This window comes from Suricata suricatta, chromosome 14 (assembly GCF_006229205.1).
Source record: "Suricata suricatta isolate VVHF042 chromosome 14, meerkat_22Aug2017_6uvM2_HiC, whole genome shotgun sequence".
Taxonomy (NCBI): domain Eukaryota; kingdom Metazoa; phylum Chordata; class Mammalia; order Carnivora; family Herpestidae; genus Suricata; species Suricata suricatta.
Genome location: NC_043713.1, coordinates 56019575 through 56031815, shown reverse-complemented (window position 1 = coordinate 56031815; position 12241 = coordinate 56019575). Strand labels below are relative to the sequence as shown.

Below are 12241 nucleotides of genomic sequence, written 5' to 3'. Positions count from 1 at the left end.
TTAGAGTGAATGCCCCATATACATTTATCTGAGCAATTACTGTAATGGACACCAAAAAAACAACAACACTACACTCAGACCCAAATGTATCATATCATGTCCTTTTGGTATGTATTTTTTCATTTGTTCATTGAATTCATGTTTATGAAGTTCCTATTAAGTAGCAAACTGTAGTAAAGCAGCAGGAAAGTCCCAGAGGGAAGGCTTGGGATTGCTTCCACACTTGCACTGTGGCTGAGGGCTAAGGCAATTTTCATGCAGCCTCTCTGAATAACACTGATGTTCCATGTTGAGTGTAGGTAATTTTATGGGATTTCCCCCAAGTCAAATGTGGACCAACATGCAAATAACATAGGTAGGGGGTTAGAGTTAAGGAGATGGGTCAATGACTACTTCTATTGGATGATTTCCGATTTGTATGTAGATGACTGAAATATTCCCAAATTATCTTCCCCTCCTCTGCTTGTGGTCTCAGGTCCTAAATTAAGAGATTCATAGGGAACCAAAGTGGAATAACATGCAATCCTTGACCAGGAACGGATTAGAAATCTAGGGAGTGTGAGTTGATTGGAATTTCAGCCAGTGTTACATAAGGTCTTTTAATGGAGAGATAACACAATCAGAAGAAGGAATTATTAAATCTGATTTTGCAGAGGAAAGAACCCAGAATATTTCAGGAAAAAGTATAGTATTTGAATGAAAAACTGAAAGAAAAGCAGATGTCCTACAGGAGGAGAGAAGAGGGGAGAGCATCAGGACAAAAGAAGGAAATGAGGAAAAGCAGGGTGGTGATAGATTAAAATTCCATATACATAGCTCATTAAATTCCAGAAATTCCAGGAGAAAAATAATGGGAGATATAGTAATAAATGTAAATTGGAATTAGATCATGGAAGGCCTTGATTATTAAAACCAAACTTCTTAACAGGGCCCTTAAATTCTACTTTCTATGCTATTTCCCATTTCAATCAATAGTAATTAGTTGAGGCCAGTTATCCAGGCTCAGGATCTTGACGTGTCTTCAACTCTTGACTCATCAGTGCCTTAATCATTTGACAAGTCCAGACCATCTATTTGGTTTGCTACATGCCCACACAATACTGCACTTTATACTCTTCACACATGAAATTGATTCAGGTTCTAAATGTATACACAAATGCTTGGATACATATATATCCTGTGTACTGTGTATTTGGGAGTATTACTGACTGATAAAGTTGTAGAAATAGGCTTGATATGCAATGATTACATTTTGAAAGTTTCTCCCAAATTGTCCACGTAAGAGACGTATGTGGACCAATAGTCTAGACACATATGCATTTCCCCAGATCACTGTTTAACACATATTATACAAACTTAAACTCTTTGTAGCACTTGCTTTATTTCATTTCCGAATCCATTAGTAAGGTTGGGTAGGTACCTTTTCACATGCTTACATGTTACCTGGATTTCTTTTTTCTATGAGTTGCCTCCTCTTATCCTTTGTCCAGTTCTGCTAATGGAATGCTTTGTCTATTTCTAATCAATCTGTGTCAAGTCTGTAGATTGCAGCCAACAGCCCATCAACTGTTACAAATGTTGAAAATAATTTCTCCAAGTGTTCTGTCTGTACTTAGACTTTCCAAGTGGTATCTTTTGTCATTCACAAGCTTAAATACTTATGTAAGTAAATCTGTCAATCTTTTAAAATAGAACTTCCTGGTTTTACATCAAGCATAGTAAGATATAGAAATGTTGTCCTTATTTTTCTTATAGTGTTCTGGTAGTTTAACTTTTGTGTTTAGAACATGACTCCATTTGGTGGAGTTTTTTTTTTATGTTGTGAGGTAAGGTATTTTATATGGCATATTATTCTTGTAAAAAATGCTGGGTTTGTGAATATTTATTAAATTTTATTGACCTCTATTCATAAATGAATTTGCACTATGATTTCTATCTTGTAAAATTGTGGAAGTACATGACTTAGTTGTTAACAATTGTTACCTCTGTAAAGTGCAACAAGGAAACAAGGATGTTATTTTGAATATTTCTGCACTTAAAGTATTCCTTCAGAGAGTGATATTAAATTTCTAATTCAATAAAATAAAAATTTTCATAGCTGTTGAAGAAGGCTGTAAATGTCGGCCTAGGTTTTAGGCAGATGACTCTGATAAAAATAAAGGGCTGGTCAAGAGGTAAGAGACGGGAAGGGCTGAAGCCAGAACAAGGTGCGGGGAAGAGAAAGGAAAAGCTAGTTCAAGAAGGCTGAAGATGGACCTTAGGAATAAAACAGAGAGGCAAAGAATAAGATCAGAAGAATGGTTTCATGCTATCAATTGCCAAAGCAAAATCAGAAAACGATGATGTCAGCATTTTCCAATCATGAATGGTCTGGTGTATCTTTCATAAGAGGTAAAGAGAGAACCTGAAAATAACCTGAACCCAGAGCATATTCACTTGCAACATCTACTGCATTCGACCTGTTTTTTCTACTTTCCTGCAAAAAGAAGCCAAGCATGCTCCTTGCCTTAAGGAAACAAGTTTTTCTACAATTAGAATAATTTACCTCGCCTTCCAGTTTTTACCTATCATCAAATGTGTGTCAATGACAGAGTATAGTGTTCCTGAGATCCTTGGTTTGTTTTGTTTTATTTTGCTTTTTTGGACAACTGTTCTATTTCCTTAGCATGATGTCAGTCCCCAGAGCCTGTGGTCCTCCAAGGGACCAAGTCTGGTTCAACAACAATCCTCGGCTCCAGGAGGGAGATGAGCCACTGACTCTGGCACAGGCCGGGCATGGCATGCAGTGTATCTGGACTAAAGAAGAGCTCCCTCATGAGACCTCATGAGAGAGAACAGAGACACTCTTTCCTATTTCTGGAAAGCACGGGGGCGGGGAGGGGAAGACAGAGAAAGATTTGGTGGTCAGAAGATTTACATTTAATAACTGATGCCTGATTCATACATTCAACATTTTCCCTTTGGTACCTAGAAAAATGAACCAGCCTGCTCTACTTACGTATATCTGATGTTTAAAACCCTGATTTATGACACATTCACGTATCCCCATTATAACAGCACTTAGATCCGTGTTCAACTGGGAGACCCCAGCTGCTGAATTCAGAGAGATTAATGGGTTCTTCTTTTGAGTTATTTTTCCTATTGTTTTCATGTTAGAGTTACTTACAACACAAAGATGTATGCTCAGTGGGATCAGAAAGAAAGAATCTGAGTATTGTTTTCTGTTTGTCTATGCAGCAACATGTGGCTTCTAGGACAGATGGACTTATTTCCTGGAACTTAACATTGATTCAAAGGCTGTTATCTTTTCTAGTAAAATGTTCTGTTATTCTTAGGTAGGCATTTCCAAAACTGAAACCAGAAAATGGTCATGGGGCCGAAAATATTAACTAAACGATTCTGATCCCTGGGGAAAAAAATGTGAACTTGTTTGACTTGATTATAAAACTTAGTTCTATAAAAGCTGAGCCATCGACGTTCATAACACTGAATTCTTTCACAAGGAAGCAACCAAGGAGCAGGCACCAATAACTTAACATGAAAATCAACTTTTTCTTTTCTCTTTTCTCTTACTCTGCTCAGCTTTCAATTAAAAACATTATTTTTTTTTGCATTTCAATGCCAACTTTCAAAAGATATAAGGAAACATAAATGTGAGTCTCATTGGGTCAGGGAGGGGTTTACCAATGATTACTGTCTGACAGCTAGCTAATCTGCTCAGGCTTTTGTCAGAAGCTCTGAAAGGTATTCAAGCACAGATTCTGCTGGAGGAACGGCCGCGATTTTTAGAAACCTAACAACATATAATTTTGTTACATTTGCATTCAAATAAATGCTAGCTTAAAAAAATGCACCTGCTTGTTTCTATGACAATAGGCACAGTGAAATGATGCCCGTACAGATGTGACGAGGACTGTCACCCTGTTACTGCTGTTATTTTTTCCTTGACAATTCATCAAATTCTTCTCTGCTCTCTATCATTCAACTATTTGATATGCCTCAGTAGACAAAACTATGTCACGGAAGTCGAAAGGATGTTTTGCTAATACTAATAAACCAAAAGACATTATTCACTTTACCCCTGAGACAATGTCTATTGTCTTTGCTAATTGGATAATCACCATTCTTCTCTAAGTCAGTAGTAAAATATTTTATAGCTAGCAAGATGTGGTTGTCTCCTAATCAATGCCCACTAGAAAATACTTACGTTTTTAAATACAGGCGGTTTTTTAAAAATATTACGTTGTGTCTTTATATATAATAGCATACAGTCTAGAAACATCCAAAGTATATATATATATATATATACATCCTGAAATGATACATCATTGAAAAATTCAGTGTTTTTTGACTTCTATGTAGTAACCATTATAACTATCAAAGGCATTAAACTTCTTAAAAGACATGATGCCATTATGCGTTTAAAAAATACCAGAAGTCTAGCTATTGTAGAAATTATAACACAAAATTAAATTACTAGTGAATGTGTATACTACCTCATATAATGTGATGACACCATATGTTTGGATTGGTTCCCGCCACTGAAGAAATATCTTCTCTTCAAAAGTACTTCCTTGGATGGATTCAGTAGGAACAGCGCCTGGCACTAGAAGTGGGGGGGAAATCAATAAAAGTTTGAGTGACCACCCTCAAAATTAGATTTTTCTAGACATATTTTTAACTTTCAATTGAGACATAAGATTTAATAGGCCATAGATACATTCAATTTTATTTTAAAATTCTGAAACTTAAAACTGTTTAAATGATTTTAGCACTGTCCTTATAAAGAAAATAATTCCATCACTTTTTTCTTTAAAGTACAAATCAATTAGACAAAGCTCAGTAATCAGTGTTGAAATGAACTTTTATATTCTTCAGAAATAAGGAAAGATATAGTGCCATAAGAATTCCCACACATTGCTGTGGGAGTGGAAATTGGTACAGCCACTTTGGAAAACAATTTGGTAGTGGTAGCACTTAGTGGTAGTATTTAGTACTTAGTTAAAGAGGCAAGTATCATGTGACCCACCTCCAGGTATATTTCTGAGTAATATTCTTGCACATGTGTACCAGGAGACATAGAGTAATTGTCAATACAGCATTTTTAAATTTTTAAATGTTGATTTTATTTCTTTTGAGATAGAAGGGGAGTGAGGGAAGAAGGGAGGAAGAGGGAGAAGGAGAGGGAGAGGGAGAGGGAGAGGGAGAGAGAGAGAAAACGTTCACGTGCGCAAAGCAAGAGAGAAGGCAGAGAGAAAGAGAGATAGAATCCCAGGCAGGCTCTGCACTGTCAACACAGAGTCCAACTCGGGGCTTGATCTCATGAATCCCAAGCTTATGACCTGAGCCAAAATCAAAAGTTGGGAGCTTAACTGACTAAGCCACTCTGGCGCCCAACATAGCATTTTTAAATAAAAATTATAAATTGGAGACAAACCAAACAGTACAATAGAATGTTTTATATGATACATATATATCATATAATATACAAAAAAGACTGAAAATAAATGGCAGCTATGTACATTATCATGGATGTATATTATATTTATAATTTTATTATTTATTTTATATTTATATTACTGAGTAACAAAAGCATGTGAAAGAAAAATAGAAATGAACTATTGTACTGATCTTTAATATCTCCTACATATGCACAAAATAAATGTTTTAAAGAGATGTGATGTAGATGAAATAATATGTAATAAATATTTTACAGAATATTTCATTTATTAATGATTACAAAAACTGGGAGTTTTGATGCCATCTTAAAAATGTTTATTTATTCATTTTGAGAGAGAGAGAGAGAGAGAGAGAGAGAGAGAGAGGGAGAGGGAGGGAGGAAGAGGGGGAGAGGACAAGGGACACAGAGAAGGGGGGAGAATCCCAAGTAGGCTCCACGCTGTCAGCACAGAGCCCAACATGAGGCTCAATTTCACAAACTGTGAGATCATGACCTGGGTTGAAATCAAGAGTAGGACACTTAACCAACTAAGCCATCCAGATGCTCCTTTGGTGAGATTTTTTAAAAACCTGAACTGACTAGTTTTCAAAAAAAAAATCTAATGGGCATAAGGGAAGGTAGGAATTTACCTGCCAATTTTCTATAAAATAACATCTAATATTATTTAAAAATATGTCTCTCATCTTCATTTAAATTCCTTTTTTGCACATATGCTTTATATCATACACAACTTAGTGTATTGGTGTGTCTATCCTATTTAAAAACTAGTGTATCCGTAGTATTTCTACATATATTTAAAGGGGCACGATCAATGTTTTTGGTGATATTGTAAGTAATCAAAGAGTGGTTGGAGAGATTTTGCACCTCTCAAAACTTATTACAAAGCTATTATATCAAGACAATATGGTAGTGACATAAAGATAAATATACAAATTAGTGGAACAGAATTGAGAATACAACATCAAATCCCTACATTTGCAGTTAATTGGTTTTCATTAAGGAAGGCAGGAAAATTTAATGGGGAGAAAATGACCTTTTCAACAAATGGTGCTTGGACAACTGGATACCCACATGGGAAAAAATGAAGTTGGATTCTTACCTCCCATCATATATAAAGTTTATATCAAAACAGATTAAAAAATTAATGTTATAAGCTAAACTACAAAACGGTTAGAATGAAACACAGGTGTCATTCTTCATGATCTTGGATTAGGCAATAATTTCTTGGACACGACATCAAAAGAAAAGAAACAAAAAGCAGATAAACTGTACATCATCAAAAAGAAAGCTTTTGTGCTTCAAGTGGCACTATCGAGAAAGTGAAAAGACAACATGTAGAATAGGAGAAAATTTTTGCAAATCATTTATCTGGCAAGAGACTTGTATCTTAAATACATAAAGAACTTATTAAAACCCCAGGAAGAAAATAAATAATCCAATTAAAATGGACAAAGCCTTTGTATAAAAGCTTTGCCAAAAAAGATACACAAATGGCCAATAAGCACATGAAAAGATGCTCAATGTCAGTAGCCAGCAGGAAAATGCAAATCAAAACCACAATGAGATAGTATTTCACACCATTAAAGTGGCCATAATCCAAAGGCAGATAATAAGCATGGGTGAGAATGTGGAGAAACTGAAACCCTCATGTCCTGTTGGAGGGCATATAAAATCAACCACCCAGCAGCTCTTCAAACAGATACACATCAATAAATGTACTATGTGAATTCCACTCCTAGGTACATATCCAAGAGAACTGAAAACATATATTACTCAAAAAAATTATACTTTAGCATTAAAATAAAATTATGAATATTAATATACAAGTAATAATAGCATTTTCATAATAGCCCAAGTGGAAACAACCCTAATGTTCATCAACTCATGAATGGATACACACATCTCAATACAATTTAAAAAGGGGGTTGGAGAATGTTTAAGATTGTGGGAGGATATAAATAGTCCTTTAAGGGTTGGTAAGATATCCAAGGTTGGAAAGGCTGCCTAGAATTTCAAAAGGATTAAGGGGCGCCTGGTGGCTTAGTCAGTTGGGCGTCCGACTTCAGCTCAGGTGATGATCTCACGGTTCGTGGGTTCGAGCCCTGCATCGGGCTCTGTGCTGACAGCTAGCTCAGAGCCTGGAGCCTGCTTCAGATTCTGTGTCTCCCTCTCTCTCTGACCCTCCTCTGCTCATTCTCTCTCTCTCTCTCTCAAAAATAAAAATATTTAAAAAAACTTTTTAAAAAAAAGGACTCATAGGTAGAAAACATATTTTTAGTTGATGGGCTACTGAGGGAGATGTAAGATTTTATAGTTATTTTAAATAGAGCTAAGTATAGCTTGTCAAAAAAAAAAAGACAGTCAGATGTGAGAACTGATTTAAGACTTTTCAGTATTTACTTATTTATTTATTAATTTTGAATGGGTAGGGACAGAGGAAGAGGGAGGATCTGAAGCAGGTTCCACGCCCAGCAAGGAGCCCAATGTGGGGCTCAACCTCATGACTCTGGGATCCTGACCTGAGCTGAAACCAAGAGCTCGACACTTAACTGACTCAGCCACCCAGGCACCCCAAGACTTTTCAGGAAGTAAGCTGTACAATTTGGACAATTCACTGAACCTCTTTGGGTCTCAGTTTCTTCATATCTAAAATGAGGAATGTGGATTAAGTTCATCTCTAACATCCAAACTCTAAATAATATGTAAATATGAGAATAATTGTTTACCTCAGGTTGAAGGAATTGATGTCAAACTATGTAGAAATGAAGAAAACGAACATATTTAAGAAGTTATAACACTGATGGGTTCTATGAAAATTCAGAGTCCAGGATATAATATGGTAATATTCATCAATCAGAAGCTGATGTAAAACAGGCCATGCCAGAGAAAAGTCTAGTCTTCCTCTCGATCTTGAAAGTGTTTATTATGACATCATCATCAGTCTTCCCATGGTATCAAGGCAAATATGAGTGGCTCTATTATTTTGAGATGGTATTTCCTAACTGAGAATACTAATTGATGTATGTGCAAATGTAAAGAGGTAAAGACTTAGAAAAAATATATCTTTGATTTTATTCAGTTAGTGTAAATTATAATAAAATAAAATGGGAAAGTCAAAATTATGCTGAACAGAGGACAACTTAAAAGGGTAAACTTATTAAAATCTACTGGAGATCCTGTAATTGATAACACTGTAGAAATATTAACAAGAAAACCTGAGATTCATATATACGTATACTGTATTTATATGAAATATGTATAATTCTATATGTATATGTAATATATGTACACATGTAGTATGTATAATATATAAATATATATAATTATACATATACATTTTTAAGGTCAAGGGCAGACAAAGTAAACTAAACTAAAATACCAGAAGAGTTGAATAAATCAGGAATAATAGTATCTCACAGAACTTAGGTCTACTACCTGTTTTCAGAAGTTCTTAGAAATTTGGGATTTGGGATAGATAAGCTTTAGTTTCTAAATTTGTGGAACTGAGCCCTATTCTTTCTTGTGATACCTTTGACAGTGATAAAGAGATAATTTTTCCATGTACATTCTCATGAAATAAACAATAATCAATAAAAATATTTTATCACAGTAAAACTCATAATGCTCAACAAATTATAGCCTTTTATAATGGTAAATACATAAAGTAGCCACCTTACTCTTTTCAAACTCGGGAATGACAATTATTCTATTTTTGTCTTTTTCCTCCATGTTTTTGAAGTCTTTGTTGTTAGGAAATAAAAGTTTTTCTAATTAACTGCATGCCAGTGTGCTATAGAAATAGTAGATTTTTCTTTGGAAGCCATGCATGCCCCAACTTCTGGGACTAGCAAGATAATTTAAACAAAAAGATAAGTCATTCTGATCTCATGTCCTGATAGAACTTAACAGAAGAACTCTTATCTCCTATCCTTTCTCAATTTAAAACCCAAAAGTAGTGACTGGGTTCATGCATGTGGGTCTGAGAGTAAGATACACCTGCTCATCTCTAGAAACAACTGCATGTCATCTTCCCCTGTCATTGGTTAAAACATTACTGTTGACTAAAACATCAATGAGACGATTATCAACAAACTTAACTATTTTATCTAAAGACTAATAGAACACTTTTGAGTATTTTATTTCCTAATCTTTATCATGCTTATTGTCACAGAAGAAGAATAGAAGGCTTCTTCTTACTAGTTTATAGTTAAGAGAAAAAAAGATTGTTTAACAGAGAGAGCAAGGAAAGGTCACAAGGAGCTGTGTTGAATCACTGTAACAAAATAATAATGATCACTTATTAAAGGCCTCTGTTAGCTACAAACAGCTTTGTATAAATTTCCTCTAACTCCAATATGCTTGAGAACTGTTATTATTTTCACTTCTCAGAGGAGGGAATTAAAGCCCATAGATTAAAAGATTCTTATCAGGTGCAAAGGAGGTCAGAAGGATGAGAGTGCTACAGGCTGGAGGAGTTGGAGGCAGCTTTTTGAAAGACCTGAAGCCTGAGGAGCCCTTGGGGAAGGCGCAGAGGAACCAGAAGTGAGATGTAGCCAGGTGGAAGGGAGGAGGCGCTGGAGAGCAGACCTTGAGGAAAAGCCTGGAATGGAAGGGGCATGGCCTACCACACCTGATGCCCCTGTGACATCTGTGTGGAATTATCTGCACTGGAGGAAAAGTCACTAGTTCTACAGTATGAGCCACGACCCTTGGAAGCCAAGATTTAAATAACGTCATTGAAAGCTCTGTGGAGAGAGTGACACGATGCAAATGGATTTTTATCCTCTTATCAAAAAATTTTTAATTCAAGTGTAATTAACATACAATGTTCTATTAGTGTTAGGTGTACAATACAATGACTCAATGATTGTATACATTCCTCAGTGCTCATGGGGATAAGTGTACTTTTAATCCCTTTTATCTATTCCACCCATCCCCCCTACCGACCTCTCCTCTGGCAACTACCAGTTTGTCCTCTGTTTTTAAGAGTCTGTTTCTTGGTTTCTCTCTCTTTTTTTCCTTTGTCCATTTGTTTTGTTTCCTAAATTCCACATATGAGCGATATGATATCGTGTTAATCTTTCTCTAACTGATTTCACTTTGCATTATATCCTCTAGGGCCCATCTATGTCATGTGGCAAGATTTCGTTCTGTTTACACCTGAGTGATAGTCCATATATTGTCCACCTATATGTGGACACGTGGGTTGCTTCCATATCTTGATTACTGTAAGTAATGCTGCAATAAAAATAGGGGTGCACACATCTTTTTGAGTTAGTGCTCTCAGTTTTTTGGGTAAGTAGTAGTAGAATTACTGGATCATATGGTAATTCTATCTTTAATTTCTTGAGGACACCCCGTAGCGCTTCCCACAGTGGCTGTCCAGCATGGATTCCCCTGTCCCAGCACAGGGTTCCTTTTTCTCCACGCCCTCGCCAACGCTTGTTATTTCTTGTGTTACTTATTTTAGCCACTCTGACAGGTGTGAGATGACACCTCATTCTGGTTTTAATTTGCATTTCTCTGATGATGAGTGATGTTGAGCATCTCTTCATGTGTCTATTGACCATCTGTATGTCTACTTTGGAAAAATGTCTATTTAGGTCTTTTGCCTATTTTTATAATGGATTATTTGTTTTCTTGGCACTGAATTGTATATGTTCTTTACTTATTTTTGAGATTAATCCCTTATAATCCATATCATCTGAAAATATCTTTTCCCACTCAGTAGGTGGCCTTTTTAATGTTTTGATTATTTCCTTTGCTATCCAAAAGCTTTCTATTTTGATGTTTAATTTTCCTTTTCTTTACCTTGCCAGAAGAGACAGACCTAAAACAATGTTTCCACTGATGTCAAAGAGAGAGGACTCAAATAAATAAAAGGAAGAGAAATAACAGAGATGCAGGCATATCTTAAACATTAGTTCTGTGGGTGAGCAGGCAACATTAGAATGGGGAGAAGCTGGAACCGCTGAGGAAGTTTAGACATTTCAGCATGACGTAATGAGGTGAGGGTCTGGATATAGGTAGTGGGAATTGAGACAAAAGAACAATTTAATACTTTGGAAGTAGAAATAACAGGAGTTAGAGCCAAATTAAGCATAGAAATATGGGGGGGGGGCAGTCTGAGGTGGCCAGCTGACAATGTTGGCACCTTATTTCCACTTTTCTGGAAAATGAGAAAGAACCGGAAGAAACAGACAATGCTCCTCCTAGTCTCAGCCCTGACTGAGCAAACTGTAGCAAGCTAACATTCCTTACAAAAATAATGGCAATGAGACAACTATTTGAAAGCAACCTGAGGCAGGACCTGATCGGGCAGGGCTACAGAGAAGAGAAATTTGTGGGGTGAGCTCCTCATTTACTCTTGCTGCTCCCATGTTTTCCTTCCATAGCAATAATGGATGGTGCTGTATAAGGAATAACCACTCAAATCTACTCTGTCAGCTCTTTAAATGAAACAAAAAAGTGTTGGAAACATTTAATGCATGTTATAGTCAGTGATCAAGGATCACTGCATAATCATCTGCTTGCAGGAAAAAAAAGTGAAATATCTCTTTTTCCCAGGAATAAGTATATGTATTCATTTAATGGGCTTCTCAAGTTCCTTGCCTTCTTACTCGGATGCCTGGCAAATACATTTCAGGTCAAATATATGATAACGCTACCACTGTATTTTATGTGCCATATGTACATGACAGTCCCCTGTATAATCAATGTAAAAGTTCGATTATGTCCATGTTCTGGGATTAAGCGTATAATTTTACATTTTAAATTATT

General features: G+C 36.0%; 1 protein-coding gene across 1 annotated transcript in view; it reads right to left on the bottom strand.

Moving 5' to 3' along the window:
• The window catches only part of PTPRM (protein tyrosine phosphatase receptor type M), a 755728-nt gene that overhangs the window by 273779 nt on the left and 469708 nt on the right, over positions 1-12241 (bottom strand). The window contains exon 9 of the mRNA XM_029921584.1: positions 4497-4606. Coding sequence (XP_029777444.1) covers positions 4497-4606 — 110 coding nt within the window. The remainder of the gene's footprint in view (positions 1-4496; positions 4607-12241) is intronic.